General features: G+C 39.5%; 1 protein-coding gene across 1 annotated transcript; it reads left to right on the top strand.

The window, feature by feature from the left end:
- Nucleotides 1–7,109: 7,109 nt before the first annotated feature.
- Nucleotides 7,110–11,043, top strand: LOC106342388 (probable sulfate transporter 3.4). The gene is made up of 13 exons (XM_013781302.1): nucleotides 7,110–7,448; nucleotides 7,996–8,044; nucleotides 8,134–8,341; nucleotides 8,742–8,913; nucleotides 8,999–9,064; nucleotides 9,161–9,274; nucleotides 9,358–9,474; nucleotides 9,555–9,681; nucleotides 9,772–10,058; nucleotides 10,142–10,332; nucleotides 10,419–10,504; nucleotides 10,593–10,669; nucleotides 10,752–11,043. The coding sequence occupies exons 1-13, from the start codon at nucleotides 7,110–7,112 to the stop codon at nucleotides 10,899–10,901; spliced, it is 1,983 nt and encodes a 660-aa protein (XP_013636756.1). The 3' UTR covers nucleotides 10,902–11,043.
- Nucleotides 11,044–20,510: the final 9,467 nt, after the last annotated feature.

Here is a 20,510-nt window from a genome sequence, read left to right as displayed (position 1 = left end):
AAAAAAACATTTTAGTTTTCCAAAATCTAACCCTAACAATACATACAATACTACAACATATGTTTGCCAAACTCCTAAACCAAAGTATTTCATGATTCACTACTTCCACTCATCTATCTTCAAAACAAATCAATTTTATTATATCTTAATTTATATCACTTAAAACTGTTTATAATTACTTGATTTTTATTTTTCACGCATCAAAATATTTTTTTACAAGATTTATAAATTATTTTTAAAATAAACTGGTACCAGACGACTTAAACTTCAGTCGTCCGGACGACTTCCAACATCTCAGACGACTCAGATGATTTACTGGGGCTATATTCGTAAAAATAGCTTCTATTTTTTTGTTTGGTCACAAGGGGTTGAGCTGTAATTTCACTAGGCTTTTAGGTTAGTTTTGCATTTGATTCAAGTTTGGGTATAGGTTTAGGATTAAAATCAAATTGTGGGTTAGTTTCGGCAAAAACCCCTTAAAATTAACAGAATAGAATCTCAAGTAATAAATTTATCTTGACCAAAAAGAAGTAAGAATTCACATAAAAGGGACGAAGATAGGAAGGGGGGATACTGATAATAATTAAAGCGTATATAAGCTCTAGCAAATTATAATAGATAAAAGAATCTTACAAATGCAGATGGAACTCTTGCACTGGTTCATCTTATAGTATAGAATGCCACTCACTAGTTATTTATGGTGTTATGTACAACTGAGACAAACAAATCATACCAGTCAAAATTGTATTTAGATTGCAAATATCTTTCTGTTATAATATTTTATATGTACGTCGGTTCTAAATTAGATTTGCTTTGAATTTCTTAATCGCGCGTGTCTCATAAAATTAGTTTTCTGTACCAATATTTACATGATTAATTTTTAATCTGTATCCGCAAAAATAGTATAACCACAAGGTGGTGGTCTAGTGGTAGGTAGACTTTAGGTTGCTAAATAATCCAGATTCGAAGGCACCACATTATACTTTACTTTGTGGCCACGCAGATATAGACATATCTTAGGATCCATTTGAATACTCGGATTGAGAGTTCAACCATGAACCGCATCACCATTTTATGGATTAGTTTGAAACTCTTCATCGGTTTGGGATACCCCAAAATTAAAAAAAAAACTTGTATCCGCAAAAATAGCATTATTGTAACGGTAAAAGTTCTGTAAATATGCCCGATCTCGAACCCGTTTCCACATTATGAAATTAGATTTCGTTATTTCGCACTAAAAATACATTATTTCAAAGATTGTATATATATATAGTTATAAAATTAATTGGTTATCCAATCGCCCCGATGAAAACATATTTAGTAGATTAAAGTGGTCTAGTCAAAAAATATATCACACCACCTAATCCTAGTTTGAAACATCCTTTTCGAATAATATCAGAGAATAGACCGAACATCTATTACGGCTCACTATGTTAACCATTTAAGCTGAAACTCAAATTGAACTAATTAAATAGCGATAATTTAATTTTCAGCAAAAATCGAATTCAAATTCAATGTACGCATCGAATCTCAAAGGATTACTACCTAACTACCATCGATTTTATCTCAAAGATTAGCTCATGTACAAGTTGTATTTTGCAGTCTTGTTTTAAAGATATACTTTTATTCAAGTATTATTGTGTTTGTTTGATAACTCCAAGTTGCAGAAGTAGTACGAGGTTTATAATTGCTTTAGTTGTTACTAATTTGAAAACGATAAAAATTTGTGACAGAACGATAGTTTCATTTTCTATATCGTTAATCTTTTTAACTATTTTAGTATGTTACTCCTTTCCCTTTCGTGTCCGATGAATCCTTGTTAAACAACCTAGTTTAATATCATCTGAAAAATTATTCACGTTTTAACTTCGTCCAAATTGTTCCGAAAAAGTCATTTGATTATTTGAGATTTTCTTGCATAGGCGACGGATACACAGAACACTGGGACACACTTCGTCCAAAATATGAACGGAAGTTACCAAACAAAGTTATTAAAACCTAATTCCTCATAAGATTTTTAAATGGAATGATTGATATACAGAACATTGGGATCAATGTTGAGTAGAAAGTAATATAGGTAAAAAGGGCACCCCAGCCATTATTTTATCGGGTCAAATTTTCAGACAAAGGGTCCGAATGGTGACGGCGGATTTGGTAATAAAAACGGTGCAGAATTAAAGTGTGGGACGGTGCAACTGCGATTCGTGCGGAATTAGAGTGCGGTACGGAACAACTGTGGTTTTAAGTAAAAAGTGGTGCGAAATATTGTTTGATTGGTGACAGTATATATTTGCGATATTGAATAATTATTTAATAAACACAATAATAATGGTATATAATATAGAGTATATTAAAACAATACAAATATGTATAAACACATAAACATATTTATTTTAAAAATGTTAATTGAAATGTATTTGATAAGTGCAGTTTGATAAAATAAGCAATAAAAAATAACGTTATGATAAAAAATATTTTGTGGTTTTTCTAGATAAATATTAAAAATAATGTAAAATATAAAATTTGGTTTTGATTATTGGATTCTAAAGATATAGATTTTTTTTTGGATAATTGGTAAGATCCAAATCCAAGCAAACCTGGAAAAGAGATTCGAATCAGTTCTCCGGTTCCAGATGAATCTACACATGGTTATATATTCCTATATTTAATCAATTTTGTTTGGTTATTATTTTTTATTTTATCTTTTAATTAATTATTTTGAATAACTATATAACTGAAATATTATCAGAATTTTGGTTTTATTGTGTGTATAGATTTAAAAATATATATATTATAATACATAATATATATATATATTATATAACATATGTGTCAATGTACACTTACCAAATATATAGGTGAAATGATCTGAAGGAACTCTTTGCCCTTAGTCTCAATATGAAAACCATTCATTCGAATGTCTTTAAAGCTCAGTAAGCTTCTCTTAGAGCTGGGTGAATACAATGCATTAGATATCTCTAGATGCGTACCCTTAGGCAACAATATGTTAGCCTGGCCGTAGCCCTCTATGAGACTGGCTATACCCGGAATGATACTTTAGAGACTTCATATAAAAACTTTCATTCATTAATAAAATAAGTTCAAAGCAATCAAAACATGGAAAACACAAAGCAAAGAACACAAAACATAGATGTCGAATTCAACTTCATTCTTTTAAACAATCTGAAGTTTCATAATCCATAAGATCGTCTCATTCATTATTGAAATCATCTTCAGCATCTTGATAAGTCATATGAGCTTCAGGATTCTTCCCTTTCAAACTCTCTTGGTAGAGGTCAACGACATGTTTGGGAGTCCTACATGTCTTAGCCTAATGATTATCCATACCACATCTATGGCACACAGATTTGGTCGAGTTTTAATAATGTATCACGGCCTCGGCCATGACCACAGCCTCCATAAGAGTTTCCTTGGCCACGGCCATATGAGTTGCCTCGGCCTCGACCAAACGAGTTTCAGCCTCGACCACAACATCCATGCCATTTTCCACGACCACGACCGTGTTGGCTATCACTTTTGACATGGTTTGACTCTTTCTTATCCTCTACAGCCGCATGTGCCTCAGGTAATGAGTTTGTTCCGGGAGGTCTCAATTCACTGTTTCTCGTCAACAGCTCATTGTTCTGCTCAGTGAGCAAGAGACAAGAGATCAGATTAGCATAAGTTGTGAAGCCCTTCTCACGGTACTGTTGTTGTAACAACACATTGCTTGTGTGGAAGGTGTAAAAGGTTTTCTCAAGCATATCCTTATCCGTTATATCCTCACCACGCAGGTTCAATTTAGAAACTATCTTAAACAGGGCCGAGTTATACTCGTCCACGGACTTGAAGTCCTGGATTCTGAGATTCCTCCAATCATACGTAGCCTTTGGTAATAACACCGAAAGTGTTCAAGCGAATGCAATCAATATGCTCAAGCAATCCGGATTCTAGATATGATGCAAATAGGTCATTCGTATATGATGCATACATGTTCAATCTTAGCATTCAGATTCTATATGCAATCAGTTCATACTATTATGCATGCATGATGCAAACAAGCCGCACGGCTACAATCTTTGCAAACGGTTTCAATGCAATCAATACAATGGTCATTCGTTTTCAATCTTAGCAAATGGTTTTCTAAGAGTTTAATGTGTAATTGCAATCAAACAGTCGAGCAATGCATCAATTAGGGTTCATTCGAGAATGTATGAAAACTATCAATAATAGCCGGATCATTATCGAGACAAGAATGCATAAATCATATAACCTAGCTAGCGATTTCTATTTCAATTCAAGCATTCAGTTTTAATCAATCAAACAAGATAATATTCGATTTTAATTCCAAGACATTAGGGTTTCGATCAAACAATCAATATGACTTCAATTTGAAAATCATTCAATCGGTTTTATCAATTCAAACAACCAAATTCAAGAATGAGATTATCAATCCTAGCAATCGATTTCTATGTGATCAAATTCAATATGGTTTTAATTAATCAAGGCTAGCATACTATATCCAAACATACAATCAATTTCGATCTCAAAAATTAATTAGGGTTTGGATAAAATCGATTATGCATTAGTTTTAGGGTTTTAATCGATTTCATGCATAGCAATGCATGTATGCGGCTAAAGGTATTAGGAAAACGATTTTGATCATTAGATCAATTGAGGTTTAGGGAATTGAACTTATGATTATGGGCTTCGATTTACTCATTGGGGTTTTGATCTATTACCCTAGGGTTTCGATTAGGACCTTAACCTCAAGTAGGGTTGAATGGACCATCAATGAGATGAGGATCGCGAGCTGAACGTTGAGATTGATACGCGAACGAGCTGAGGTCGTCTAGAGCTGGAACGTATTGCGAGCTGTCCTTGGTGGTATCGGGAACGCAAGCTGAAGCTGAGATCGTCTGATCACGAACGGAAACAAGCTGTTATCGTGAGCGGTATCGAGTCGTCTATCGCGAGCTGGTTGAGATCGTGTCTCGGGATCGAGCTGAGACGGTCTGAGGTCGTGAGCTGGGATCGTGTCACGAATGGGAACATGATGAGTATTAGGTTTAGGGTTCGTGATCGGGAGTTCTCAACGGTTAGGGTTTATCGTCAAGGGGATTATGGATTCGCCGGCTAGGGTTTGTTTAGCTTAGGGTTTAGAATAATCGTGCTGATAACGTGTTGTGAAACTAGAGAATGTAATCTATGTTTCTATATTATTCATAAACATAAGGAGCCTTTTATATATATAGAATTACACCGTCATAGAATAATGGAAAGACTAAAGAGAGAAGAAAATACAAATATGGAAATAGTACAAATCATAATCTAATAAAGAAAAAGCAAAATGCCGATTCTCTCTCTCTCCTCACGGCGGAGTCTCTCTCTAGTATTGGACCGGTTATGGACATCCACACTAAGTTTTATATCATGTGTTCTGTATTGTTAATGCTTTGTCAATAGTTGCCTAAGTATCATGATCGTTAGAGAGGCATAGGTAGTGACTAATTCAAGAATTGCTTAACACCAAAACATTTGATATTTAATGGTAAATACAAGGATCCTATAGATATTTGTGGGGATGTGTATTATTTAAAGATATGGGAACCATTAATCTTTAGATAATTGATTTATTAATGAAGATAAGAATGAATTAGGTGCGTTTATAAAAATAATTAGTATCGGACACATATACTTTAACTGGTATAAAAGTAATTTTGAATCAACTTGGAATCTTTGTAACCATTTGTAACGTTTGATATTATTAACCACCAAAAAAGTTTTTATTTTCCGTTGAAACTTAAATCGGAGCCATTAAAAGTGGATGCCCCACCAGTCTCCCCAAATTCAACTGTCCTCGTCACCCAAAATAAATCAACGTTCAGAATTGATCCACCTCAACACTGTGTTAAGTCCATTTTTTAACTTGAAACTGAACTTTGTAAAGACACTCGATACATTTTTTTTCTTTTCCAAATAATTTTTTTTTAAAACAGAGTTTTCTTTATATAACGGAGAAACTATAAAATAATAATAACCCTTTAGAAATTCTATTTTTCTTTTCTTCCTTCTATCATAAAATGCTGAAAACGAGGAGTATGCATGTACAAACATAAGCTGACCAAAATACGCATACATTTACTGCCATAGATTACTGTGTTATTTGACATGCATACATACACTTGCCAAAAACTTGTTTAAAAAATGACTATGACTATGTTGAAAAATGAAAAGATATATGATAAATTTGGAAATATATATTTTAAAATGTGATAAACAAGGAAAGTTTTGATATAGGACAAGAATATCATATTACTACTACCACAGTTCTAAAAATATTAGTAGTAAATATATATTAATCATATGTACTATCAAATAATACACCTCAAAATATGATAGAAAAAACTTCCAATGAATTTTTTTACAAATGGTGAGAACTTCTTTTGAGTCACAAGTGTAGAAGATTCTTTTATTTATTTCTCTCATTGATCTCTCTTGATAAGCTTCTGGCAGGGCCGGTCCTGGGCTAAACCCAATGAAACATTCGTCTTGGACCCCCAAAATTTTTGAAAATTTTTATATGTAAATAGGCTTCCAATTTGTAAAAAAAATTTTTTAGGCCCCCAAATTTTTTCAGTCTTTACTAAATGGTATTGGGCCTACAAACTTTCAGGGCCGGCCCTGTCTTCTGGTAAACCAAAAAATCCCCATCTATATCAAATGTTGTATGATTTACATTATCTATAAAAATCCAATATCTCATTGATTCCTCTGTTCTTCAGTCTTCATCATATTCTCTCTTGTTCATATGCCATGTTGTCCTACATAAACTATGATTTCTTACAAGATTTTATTTCACTTTATGTATTAGAAATAACGCATTTACCCCTTGAAACTCAAAACACTAAAGGAACCGCTTTTTACTTCTTATTACCCATAATACCAACTACAATTTCAGGGCCAAGTGTCTATAAATACAGAGCACAATCCCACCATCTTTCCTCACAAAAAACTCCTACAACACAAGCCAAAATACATCAACCACAAGAAATTAAGTTCTGCGTCTCTTATCTTTTCAAGAACTCTTCATAATTTCTCGTACACCAATGGGTCATGGTACGAACAGAGTAGAAGATATGGCATCTCCTAACAACGGAACCACCGCACCTGCAACGGCAAACGCGAGAGAAACGATCGTGGAGATACATAGTGTTTGTCTTCCGCCAAAGAAAACAGCGTTACAGAAACTGAAGAAGCGTTTTGGTGATGTTTTCTTCCCTGATGATCCGTTAGAGAGGTTTAGGAACCAGACATGGAGAAACAGAATGATTCTTGGTCTTCAAAGCTTGTTTCCTATATTCACATGGGGCTCTCAGTATGATCTCAAGCTTCTTAGGTCTGATGTTGTCTCTGGTCTCACCATTGCTAGTCTTGCCATTCCTCAGGTAACGCAACTTTGAAATCTTTTTTTTCTTTAGTATGGAAGATGATTTTTTAATATCTGGTTTTGATGTGGTTATATTTATTTTATTTTAGAAATTGATTTACCATTCTTCAATTTATATTTATAGAAAATTATGGAAATATTTTACCTGGTTTAAAATACAATTTCGAAATTATTTTACAATTCTTGTAATATGTTATCATATTCTTTTTCAGTCTTGACTTAAAAAGAATAATTTGTTTTAATTATTTATGTGTTGATAGGGTAATAAAAGGCGTAAATAAAGAGGTTTTGTATTAAATCGTTGAGTAGTGTGGGGATAACTGGTTTGAACTCGGAGAGTTTAAAGCAAAAGAAAAAACTCTTTTCTGTTTGTCTTTGTTTTTTTTTTGACTATTTAATGTCATTCAATGTTTCAATAAATTTAAATTAAAAATTATTTTTATTTTGTTAATTTCATAGTGGATCGCTTAGAGTTATCAAAAAGGTTCTTTAAATCAATGTTTTATAACAGTTTTTGTGTGCTAATTGTGAAATTTAAATTGCAGGGAATCAGCTATGCCAAGCTAGCAAACTTACCACCCATAGTTGGTCTTTGTAAGTATCAGTCATCATCACCTAATTAGACTAATCAGTATAATTAACTAAACCTGACTCTAATTAATAAATTTGGTGGTTGCATGCAGATTCAAGCTTTGTGCCACCACTTATATACTCAGTTCTTGGGAGTTCAAAGCATCTTGCAGTTGGACCTGTCTCAATAGCATCACTTGTGATGGGCTCAATGCTAAGTGAAAGTGTTTCTCCAACACAAGACTCAATACTATATCTCAAGCTGGCTTTCACATCAACTTTCTTTGCTGGTCTCTTCCAAGCCTCCCTTGGCCTTCTTAGGTATATTAACATTCTTTTAATTGAAAACGCAACTATCTTTGGAATATATGAGATCCTCATGTGAAAGAATATGTAGTTTTAGCCTCTTATTACAGTTTAATATTCTTAGTGTAGAATATATTCAGAGTGTTACTTGAGCCTCTTTTGTTGAACTATCACTGAAAACGAAAGGGACATTAGTCATGATGAATAGAGACATCAATAACAACATTATAAAAGGACCAAGATTCTGTATAATATAATTTGATGGTGATAAGTGACATGTACTAAAGTCTACCTCCCAAGATGCTTCCTTCTACTAAGTGGTGTTACACTGTTTAATTTTTTTAACGGTCAGCAAATTAGGATAAATATTATATTTTCATATTATTTAATAATATTTTTTCTTGTAAATTTTCAGGCTGGGATTTGTGATTGACTTTTTATCAAAAGCAACTTTGATAGGCTTCACTGCTGGTGCTGCAGTGATTGTGTCACTTCAACAGCTTAAGGGTCTTCTTGGAATTGTTCATTTCACTGGCAAAATGCAATTCATTCCTGTCATGTCCTCTGTTTTCAGCCATAGATCCGAAGTATGTCAAACAATACTCTTCTCTTCATAAAATTTTAAGTCAACCATAGATCCTTATCTAATAGTGTTAGTTACTACAATTTCAGTGGTCATGGGAAACTATTCTGATGGGTCTTGGCTTCTTGGCTATTCTCTTAACCACAAGACACATTGTAAGTACTTGCAAAAGCTTCAGGCATTTTCCAATAGATATAATTATACCATGATCAGATTTTTAACATTTAATGTTTTTTTTTGTGAACATATAGAGCATGAGGAAGCCAAAACTCTTCTGGATATCAGCTGCATCACCTTTGGCATCAGTTGTTATCTCAACTCTTCTTGTATTCCTCATCAGAAACAAGACTCAAGCCATCTCATTTGTAAGAACATTTTTATCCAAACTGAGTTGTGTTATGGTGAAAACAGATCTCTCTAGACTCAAGGAATTCAATCTTTAATGCAGATTGGACATCTACCAAAGGGTTTGAATCCACCTTCATCAAACATGTTATACTTTAGTGGTAGTCATCTTGCTCTTGCCATCAAGACTGGTATCGTCACAGGGATTCTCTCTCTCACAGTAAGCTTTCCAAGATCCTTAGCTCCTTTGTAAATTCTAGAGTTAAGTTCTAAATTGTTGGATTTGATTGATTTTTTCAGGAAGGGATTGCTGTAGGGAGAACCTTTGCATCTCTAAAGAATTATCAAGTTAATGGGAACAAAGAGATGATGGCTATAGGTTTTATGAACATGGCTGGTTCTTGCACCTCTTGCTATGTTACAACAGGTTACAAAATTAACTTGAAACTAATCTCATTCACCTTGAAGCTCATGGAACAATGTTTTTGACAACGCCATTTTATTGTTTTTGCTTCAGGGTCTTTCTCTAGATCTGCTGTAAACTACAATGCTGGAGCGAAAACAGCGGTTTCCAACATTGTGATGGCCTCGGCAGTTCTTGTGACCCTTTTGTTTCTGATGCCACTCTTCTACTACACGCCTAACTTGATCCTAGCTGCTATCATCTTAACCGCGGTGATAGGCCTCATTGATTATCAAGCAGCTTACAAGCTCTGGAAAGTTGACAAATTCGATTTCTTCACTTGCATGTGTTCTTTCTTCGGTGTTCTCCTCGTCTCTGTACCTCTTGGCCTAGCAATAGCAGTGAGTACACAACTATATATTCTTCATGGCTCTACTAATTCTCAAGTTGTGTGTTATCTAAGTTTGATACCTTTTTGTTGCAGGTTGGAGTTTCAGTTCTCAAGATCTTGTTGCATGTTACAAGGCCAAACACTTTAGAATTTGGAAACATCCAAGGGACTCAGATATATCAGAGTGTGAAAAGATACAGAGAAGCCTCAAGAATCCCTGGTTTCTTGATTCTTGCTGTTGAATCTCCAATATACTTTGCCAATAGCACTTATCTACAAGAAAGGTCAGTCATATAACTATCTTGGTCTAAATAACTTCTTGATATGGTTCTGTGTTTGTTCTTAAGGAAGTGGGTTTATGGTTCTGTAGGATCTTGAGATGGACCAGGGAAGAGGAAGCTCGGATAAAAGAAAACAATGGGAGTACTTTAAAATGCATCATCTTTGACATGACAGGTAACTTATGTTCACATCTGAGCTATGTTCATGAGCTTTTAGACTCATCTTCTCTACTTATGTCTTTTTGTTTTTGTAATTGTTTCAGCTGTGTCTTCCATAGACACAAACGGGATTGAAGCGTTGTTTGAACTTAGGAGGAGGCTGGAGAAGCAATCACTTCAGGTTAGACCTCTAACTCTAAATAAAAGATCATACTTATGAGAGTAAAACACACTAAATTGATGTTTTCACTTGTTCAAAATAGCTTGTGCTGGTGAATCCCGTGGGGAGTGTTATGGAAAAGCTACACAAGTCCAAGATCATTGAGTCATTGGGGCTGAGTGGACTTTATCTAACAGTTGGTGAAGCTGTTGCTGATCTCTCATCAACATGGAAAGCTCATGGCCAGCCATGAAATAAATCAGTCTCTTATGAATTTGAGACAATTTGAACTTGTACTAGAGAACTTGTCATGGATGGTTGTTTCTGAAAACAAGGCAGCCTCTTCAGAAACAATTTTTGGTGCTATTAACTGTATAATAATAAATGTAACTTCATCTTTAACATATCTATATAAAAATCATAATTTAAGACTATGAATATCCGTGAGTCAAGTCTATATTAGTTTAAAAAAAAAAACTAGGGCTGTTCAATATGGTAAAACCGAACCGAACCGAACCGAAATAGACAATATGGTTTGGTTTTGGTATATACCATATAAACCGAATGGATATAATTTTATAAAAACCGTAGGATTTGGATATGGTTTGGTATATAACCGAATAAACCGAATAAACCGAATAAACCGAACAAAACCGATTAAAAGTAGAAACATGTAAATAACAATACATCGCAATTCAAACATTTTATTTTCTAAGTCTTCTTTTGATCTTTTTGCTTTATTTTAGTCTTCACTAAATTAATATGAAGATTATAAATTTGAAGGACAATAATTAATGAAAAAATTTCACAACTTTTTTCTTATCTGTAAACAAACAGAGTTTCTTGTTCAATTGAAAAAACATGACTTTAATGAACACTAAATATGGAAGTGTGGAAAAACTTTTTTTTCATGTTTCTGTTTTGTTTCATATTTTTATTTTCAAAATTTCAAGCTTTGATTTTAGTTATAGATTTGATTATTTTATTTGATGGTAGAAGCATTTTTATTTTTTTGTTCATTTAGTTGAACATGTAATATATTTTTAATAAATGACTGTGTTGACAATATGACTCTAAAATTCATATAATATTGATCTCAAACTAAATAATTATGTTTTTTGGTATAAAACTGAATAAACCGAAAACCGACGGTATATAAACCGAACCGAACCGAAGTAAATATGGATTTAAAATGGTAATTATATTTTACTAACCAAAATACCGAAAACCGAAAAAAACCGAACCTAAACCGAACCGATATCCGGATTGAACACCCCTAAAAAAAACCAAACGCTCTCTAGCAAAAAGAAGAAACCCTAGCAAGTTGACGGCGGCTCCCCTACGTCCGGAGCACTTTCCGGCGTCGGAGGCATCTCTACCCCTTTCCTTGTTTTCCTTTTGCCCAATCTGGTGGTTTTCAAGCTTTCTCGACGATATGCACGGTGGATCTGGATTTGATGGAGGTTCCTGGTTTCAACTCTGTCCGCGGCAGAGATGAGCTAGGATAGCTGAAGGCAGATGTGGAACATGTTTGAACGGGAAACAGCACTGAACGAGAGAACGTTCGCTTTTAAATGTGAGTTTAGCAAAGACGTCTTATTGAAGGTCGGAAAAGCGTTTCGTCGGTTACAAGGAAAGGGAGTACGTAAAGAAAAAGCGACCGGAGCTCGAAGAGCTTTGCCGGAAATATACAGTACGGCGAGATAACGAAGGTAAAACTCTAATCTAGCCGCCCAATATGTATGAGTATTTTCGAATCCCTTCTACGTTGCATCCCCTCCTCTCTTTTATAGTCGACTTGGTGTTTTCCTGTGACCTAGCTTGCGTCGCCTTCATGGGCTTTTAACTCGCTGGGCCGAAAAGCCCACGTTGCTTCGCAGAGCTGTTTAGCCTGACTCATTTAGTCGAAATGCAACTGCCCAAAAGTTCCCTCGCACTGCACCGAGAGACCGGTGCTCCGAGCCGCCGCGTCGAACCGTCGTGACGCTTTGTTCGGGCCGGGCCATCCGTTCTCCAGGCCTTGAGGGATGGTCGAATCCATCCTCTACAGTAAGTCCCCCCCAGTTCATCGGTGAGTGACGTTCTGTCGAATTCGATGAATTTGGAGAGTTAATGGTTAGGAAGAACAGACGGATCATCGCGAGAGCACATTGCTTGGTCGACACATCGCGAGACATCATCATATACTTCTCATTTTATCAGGCGGTGTAATCGAATCTTGGTCGAACCAGTTTTGTTTGGTTAGATCCGATTTTCATTTCGACCGTTGATTCGATCTGGGTTCGGGCCGGTTATCGCGAGAAGTCGAAACGACGCGTTGATTTCTTCGGGGGATGGATACTTTTTCTAGGCCCACGTATGCCCATGTAGATTTAATGATGACGCCTCGGGGAGATGCCCCGCTTCCCCTCTATAAATACTTGTCCGCTTTTCGTTCTCTCCATTTTTCTCCGCGTTATCCAGGTACTTTCTCTCTCTTCCTCTCTGCTTCTCTCTCGAAGAATTCGAACAGGTCCATCACGAAGCGATGATGAACACTCAGAATTTAGATCTGTTTCAAAAGATTTTGGTCTCCGAGTCAGCGCGCTCATATCGACAAGAAGTAGGTGGAAATCCACCTGAGCCACAGGCCTGCGAGAGAGACGGTTCGGGTGGTGCGAGGGACGGTTCCCTCGTTAACTACGTGCCAACCTGCTATTACCCTGGAGAAATTTTTGAGGAACTCCCGGCAGTAGCTCCCGAGTTCCTGCGCTCCCCGAACGTGAGTGGCCAAGGCTGGGAGAATGTTATCGAGACGCAATCGACCCTTGATAGCGTGAAGAAGCTTTTGAGGGAACGTCGCGGATTGGGGGGGACCTTCCTGATTCCTTCGAAAAGCCAGAGGCCTTGGTCGCCACCGGTTGGGTTCCACTGCGTCTACGAATCTTATTTTCAAGATGATACGATGCTCTGGTTTCTGATCCCTCGATTAGTTACATCGTACGTGAGGCGTCGAGGTACAGCGCTAAGCCAGTTTCTGAATGGCTCCTGGCGTATCGCGGTTGCCTTGATGGTTATGGCTGCAGAGATCGATGTCTCTATGAGTGTTCGTGTCTTCGAGGAGTTGATATCCATCAGCTCGTTGGATGACAGCCTTTTGTCGATAAAGATGCGACCAAGCTATAACGTGATAGGGGGACATCCTAATAAGACGTTCGATTGGCAGAGGTCTTATTTCTATGTTAAGTTCGACGACTCTGCCTTCGAGGATCCTCCGGATGAAGACTACCGTGTGTTGTGGAACACTCTGCTTGGTAGAATACCCTCGTTAACTCGCGTCATTTCTTTGTATACTAACCGTCTTTTATTCTCATTGTCTTTTTTCTTTGCAGCCGATCACCCGACTTCTCGTGAGTATCCAGAAGAATTCCTTTCGAGCGCTCGTGCTGTTGCGAGACTCGCTCAAGAACATTGGGAGAATATTTCTTGGGAGAGGGTTCACCGTTCCATCGATCGTATTTCCAGGAGTAAGTCCACTCATTTCCTTCGTTCTTCCGCGAACCTTTGCTTCTGCTTTTGTAAATAAGCTCTCTTCTTCTTTTTTTTTTTTTAATATGTCCTTCGCAGAGGACTGGAATTCGAGCTACCTTCCCTCAGCTAACAAGACTAAAAGGCGGATTTCGCTGTTCACCAAGGAAGAGCAGAAGAAGATCAAAGAAGCGAGGAAAATGAGGGGCCTTCCTGATCTGAGCGCCATGATGGTGGCACAGCTTGGTCTGCCGAGTGCTGAGCCATTGATACCTTCTAGCGAGATGGCGGCAACTGATGCGACCGACGCGTTTCTCCAACGTCGCAACTCCTCGCCCGGCGCTGCCGCCGTTGCCTTGAAGAAGAAGAGCAAGAAGAGGTCTCACGCCGATCCGTCCATTGGTGATTATCCCGAGACTCGATCAGAGGGAGATGATCTTTCTGAGTCCGTCGAGCCGTCCATGAAGAAGAGAAAGAAGAAGAAACAGCGATCTCTGGAGGAGAACGCTGCAAACCGCGGTACCGAAGTTGCCCATTCCTCTGCTCAAGCTGGCTCGATTTTCGGGCCGCCTCTTAATTTGGCCCTAACGGATGAGCCCCAGAACGTCTCGCCCGAGGTTCCGCTCCGAAAGAAAAGGTCGAGGCAAGCGAGCGAGCCGGGAACAACCAGATGCCAGGTTCCTTCGGCTGCTGCTCCGTCGAACCCTGGGGCGTCGGCTCCTGGTTCGTCAACTGGTGGTGCTCCAGTCGTTAGGAAAACTCTGAGGGTTGAGTTCCCCGATCGTGTCTCGTTTGAATACGATGAGCCGACTCCCCTCATCTATGCTCCGAACAGATGCGCGGAACTGGTCAGTCAGATCAAATGTGGCCCGAAGTCTCTTCCGCCGGTTGCTGACTTGATCTTCCAGGATGAGTACGTTGATGCTGCTCGTACCAAGTTACTGGTAAGAGTTTCCCCTCGACTCCTTCATCTTCTCCACTTGTGTCATATTTATTTTATTTGCTTAAGTGCTTTGGCTTTCGTGTTTTGCAGTGTGACGGGGTTTCAAACTTCGTCATTTAGAAATACGAACTGAAGGAAGCGCTTGCAGAGTCAGATAAGTTGAAGAAGACGGTGGCGGCCAAGAGCAGACTCCTTCGCCGAAAGAGGGCAGAATGGCAAGCGGAGTATGATAAAATGGCTGAGAAATGAGATCGAGCGGTCGCTCGGAGAAAGGCTCAGAAGAAGCGAGCTGACGTAGCTGAGGAGGAGCTTTCCATCGCTCGCTCTACTATCGAAGCTCTGGAGCTACGAAAAGCCGATCTTATTGAGGAAATGGGAGTCAAGGCCACGGAGCATAAGAAATAATTAGACCGACTCAAGGACTCGCGCATCTACGAGGTTACGAAGGAAATGGTGAAGGTCGAAACCGAGATGATCGCGAAGTCCAACAAACACTTTGGGAATCTCCGCGACTGGTGGGCTCGCTACGCGCCTTTCGACACAGCGCGGCTGCTGCAGAGTCAGGCATTATGAACTAAGAAATGCCTTGAAGCTTTGAAAGCTAGTGGCCGCGACATCCCTCAAGAGACCATTGACATGTTTGCTGCCCAGGAGGAGCAATTTGAGAGGGAAGTCACGAAACTAAACCCCGGCGAGATTCCTGAGGGCGACTTGGCTCTGTCTCCACTTAGGCTCTGTCTCCACTTAGGCTCGACTAGCAGTTTGTCGACATGCGAGCCTCCGCAGGCTTCGACCCGCACGGATCCAATCCACATTTGATCGATCCGAGGACCGCCGTTGCCCTTCAGAATCCTACTATTCATCCCGAGGCTTCGATTACTCCTTCTCGTTCCTCGGGACATGAGGCCGCAGGAGGTAATGTGCTGGCTCCCGTCGCTCAAACTGACGGCGAGGGGACGGCTTTGGCGCTGGGTCAGGTTGGGACCGCTATCTTCGAGATCTCTGATTCCTCAGCTGCTGGCCAAGAGGGCGATCAGGATGGGGAATCGAGCAAGGGTGAGGGCAATGAGGAGATTGACAAGGGTCAAAGCGAAGAGGCAGATGATTCCCAGGCCAACCCTCCTGATGATCCGCTTGGGGTTCATGAGACGACTCCTCTCGTTGAAGATGAAGGCGCGGATCATTCGACGAATGTGGACCCTCCAGGACCGTCTGTCGGTGATGACGGTGCTGCGCAAGAGCTCACCAAAGATGCTTAGGAGTGACCTTTTTGTCCTTCTCGAACTTTAAACTCTATCTTCCATTTTGTATTTTGACTTGGCCCAGAGTGGCCTTTTGTTTGCTTGAGACTCTACCTGCCTTTTCTTTATTTGAAGACTTTACGAATTCTACTTCATTTATCTTACTTCCTCAGATTCCGAGTTCTCAACAAATCGTAGAATTGCCGTTTGAGTCTTCGAAGGATCATAAGAAAGTATAGACTTTGAATTGAGTTTAAGGGACTTGGTAGATATTGACCGAAAGCGGTTATGTAGAGCGCGTGATTTGTGCTGTATCGAGACAATGGCATCATCGTCGTTGTCTCGTATAGATCGCGACTTTAATGGACTTGCGTCGTATGTCGCCTAGTCGTTTGTCGTTAAGTTCTTTCGCTCGTTGGTACCGTTATCTGCACGTCGACTAGATACGGGTCAGAGGCGGGCAACTTAAGACCAAGAGAAATTTTTAAATGACGACGGTTCCTAATCTGATCTCAAAGTAATTCCTAATCATTCGGTCGGCCAAACCTTACTTAGTAAATTATGAAAGGGATAGGAGTTATCATTTTGGACATATCGGCTAATGTCGTGATATGACCAGGTTCCCGCGAGTACGTGTCTGATCAGGACATACTCGATAGTGGAGTGCGAGTGCCGGTACGTTCGTTCGAGAGGCCGGGGCGAGCTCGGGTGGGCATCGCATGGATGGTGCGACTTCTCGAGGGAGAAGTTCATGTTGTGTTTTTTGTTACACCTGGACCCGTTAAGGCTGCCTACGTACCCCCTTTGTGGGGAATCAAGCCATTTGTAGTTCTTTGTTTTTTGAGTAAAAGTGGCTGTGACAGCGCATTTACTCGGTTTTTTTTTTGTTACAGCTGGACCCGTTAAGGCTGCCTACGTACCCCCTTTGTGGGGAATCAAGATTCGTACTTCTTTGTTTTTTGAGTAAAAGTGGCTGTGAAAGCGCATTTACTCGGTTTTTTTTTTGTTTTTTTTGGGCTGGTGAATGTGACCGTGAGTCATTCACTCGCTTTTGGTGCCTTGTCTAGTTGTGGAAACGTCGGAGGTGTTTCGAGTTCCAAGCTCGTGGCACTGCTTCGTCGGTTGAGGTTTCGAGATGGTAGACCTCGGGTTTGACTATCTCGGTGATCTTGTATGGTCCCTCCCAATTGGGTCTGAGTTTGCCAGCTTTCCATTCCTTGGTATTCTCGAACACCTTCCGCAGAACGAGGTTACCTAGTTCGAGAGGCCGAGATTTAACCTTCTTGTTATAGTAGCTCTCGATCTGATTCTGATAGTTCTGAATACGAAATAGTGCTTGGTCGCATTTTTCCTCGATGTCATCTAGGGCGTCGAGGAGCATATCGTGGTTGAGTTCGACATTTTACGGCATTTTGGAACGGCGCAAGCTCGTCATGTTTACCTCAGCGGGTGCCATTGCTTCTACTCCATAGGCCATCGAGAAAGGGGTAGCCTTCGTTGCTCCGCGCGGGGTTGTTCTATGGTACCACAGGACTCCATCTAGTTCATCAGCCCAACAACCCTTCTTTAAGTTGAGTCGCTTCTTGAGTCCGTCGATGATCATTTTGTTAGTTGACTCAGCTTGGCCGTTGCTCTGCGGGTTTCTCGGTGTTGACATGTTTAGACGGATTCTCCATCTGTCGCAGAACTCTCTGAAGTTATGCGAGATAAACTGTGACCCGTTGTCGGTGATTATCTCGTAGGGGAGTCCGTGCCTGCAGATGATGTTTTTCCGGATGAACTTCTGTACCTCCTTATCTGTGATGTTGACGTAGGCTTCTGCTTCTACCCACTTAGTGAAGTTATCCGTGAGGACCAAGATGAATCTCTTCTGTCGAGAACTCGACATTGGTCCAATAATATCCATTCCCCATCGCATGAATGGGTATGGTGCATTCAAGGTATGGAGAAACTCCGTTGGACTGTGGATGGTTGAAGCGTGTCGTTGGCATTTTTCACATTTCCGGACGTAGGACTCACAATCTGCGTTCATGGTTGGCCAGTAGAAACCGAGATTCTTCACTTTTAATGCGAGAGCTTGCCCTCCTGAATGATTGCCCGCCGCTCCTTCGTGCGTTTCGGCCATGACGAGTCTTGTTTCGTCGCCGGAAATGCATTTAAGGAGTACCTTTGTCGCGGTCCATCGATGGAGGTCTCCGTCCATGACGACGTAGTGTGCGCTGCGTTGCTTGAGTCGTCTAGCCTCCCACTTTTCGGTAGACAATTTGCCATCATATAGGTAAGCGATGAACTCCTCTCACCAATCGCTGAGCTGACTTTCCGTTGCGCAAGTTTCTGCTTCATCGATATGCATTGCGTCGGTGACGGATGCTGCGATGGTCAACTGCTCGGTTATTTGGCTGATGCTTGGATTTTCAATCTTGTGTATTGGGATCGTTATCTTTACTTGGTCGTGCAGTTTGCTTCCAAGAGCTGCGAGGGCGTCCGCGCATATGTTTTCTCCGCGAGGAACCTTCGTGATGAGGACATTCAACCAGGGCTTGAACCAAACTTAACTGAACCTGATATTCAGGACATGATCAGCAACATAACCAAATGAGAGACAGTTCAAGAAATGCCACTAGTGCCAGTACCCACCGTATTCAAGGGAGTTATCACTAAACAAAGAGCTAAAGTACTTCAACATTAATTTAATGAGAGCATGATACTTGCTTCTGATCTTGGAAAGGTTGATGATTCAAGCTGGAAGAAAGATGAGCTAAAGAGTGAACCGACTGAGAGGAATCAAGCATCAAATGAAGATATATGGCCATTCATTCCGGAACAAGGCCACAACAACCTGATGATCATTACCATAGAAGATCAATTGGCCTAGCAAGACTCTTGTACGGATCTAGCAACTAGGCCAAGCCCTTTGTGTGTGCTCTTTTCCTTGCTTTTGGTTTTGTCCCAAATGGGTTTTTCGGAGGAAGGTTTTTAACGAGGCCACAACCTGCTTTACACATTTCCTAAGTGCTATCCCGGTCCAAGGCTATGAAGACTTATGTCATTACCTTATGTTTTCATTTTAGACTATAGTTTTGTTTCTCATTTATATTTCGTGACTTAAGGGGCATGTTCCTTTAGTTCTTATTTATATGTTTCGCCAACCCTCATTTTGGGGCAGACTTTGAATAAACATAAACTTTTCTCTAAAGAAAACCCTAGAGCTATCTAGCAAGAACTCGCCTCCTCTCTCATTGCCTTGTGAGACCAGTACTTCCACGGCCTTGAGGACCCTGTGTTGTATCACGAGTTTTTCCATATCTCGTGTGGTGCACTTCGATCCATCCATCAGTTCCTGTCCAGATCCCTTTGGCTGATTAGACCAGTCCAAAACCAGATCACCCTTGTCCTAGATCGACTCCTACTCTCTTGCTTGGGAATTATATAGCCTTTGTCAGCTTAGGCTTGTATCATTTCTGGTATCAGAGCTGAAGTTCCTTCAGCATCAGGTTTTATCTATCCTGTCTATTTTATTTATAATCGTTTTTAGTTTCATTTGTTTTTGCATTCATATAAAACCCATAAAAAGTCATACTTGTTTCTGTTGCATCTAGTTTATCTTGTTTCTATTTCATAAAACCATAAAAAGTTGTGTTCTTCATCCTGTCGAGTTTAGTGGCTGCTAGATCTTTATTTTCATTAAAAAAAATCATTAAAACTTGTTAGTAAAGCTTGCAAATCCGAGTTTCCTTATTTGGTCGAGTATTAAAAAAAAAAGTTTCCTTTCTTTCAACCGTGTGATCAACCTTTTCCTCTTTTACATCCAATCTAATATTCCTTTGCATATTGTCGATTTTAAATTAAATTTTCCTTTTCTAAAATTAAAAAAAAAAAAAATTCATATTGCATATTTCCTTTACTTTGGTCGATCACAACTTAAGTTTTCTTTTATTTTCTCTTAGTTTTATATTACAAGAGAAAAGCCGCCATGGGAGAAGAAACTCAAGCAGCTTTGATGCAGGCCCTCCGTGATCTGCAAGAAGAGATGAAGAACATGAGACAAGAACTTGGAGGCAGGATGGACCGGATTGAGCATAGGCCAGTCATTAGGCCACAGAGACGAGTTGACTTTGGAACAGCTCAGGCCAATACAATGCCAGCGGGCACAGCTCCAAGAAGAACCGGA

The sequence above is a fragment of the Brassica oleracea genome, chromosome C1 (assembly GCF_000695525.1).
Source record: "Brassica oleracea var. oleracea cultivar TO1000 chromosome C1, BOL, whole genome shotgun sequence".
Lineage (NCBI taxonomy): Eukaryota > Viridiplantae > Streptophyta > Magnoliopsida > Brassicales > Brassicaceae > Brassica > Brassica oleracea.
Note: the sequence above shows the minus strand (reverse complement) of the source record. Positions and strands in the feature narration are given on the sequence as shown.

What these genes read in the sequence shown, in the direction of transcription:
- LOC106342388 (XM_013781302.1), top strand. Translation starts at nt 7,110, where the DNA reads ATGGGTCATGGTACGAACAGAGTAGAAGATATGGCATCTCCTAACAAC. An exon ending in CAGGGATTCTCTCTCTCACA is followed by an intron (nt 9,475 to 9,554) that starts GTAAGCTTTCCA and finishes TGATTTTTTCAG; the next exon opens with GAAGGGATTGCTGTAGGGAG. An exon ending in CATCATCTTTGACATGACAG is followed by an intron (nt 10,505 to 10,592) that starts GTAACTTATGTT and finishes TAATTGTTTCAG; the next exon opens with CTGTGTCTTCCATAGACACA.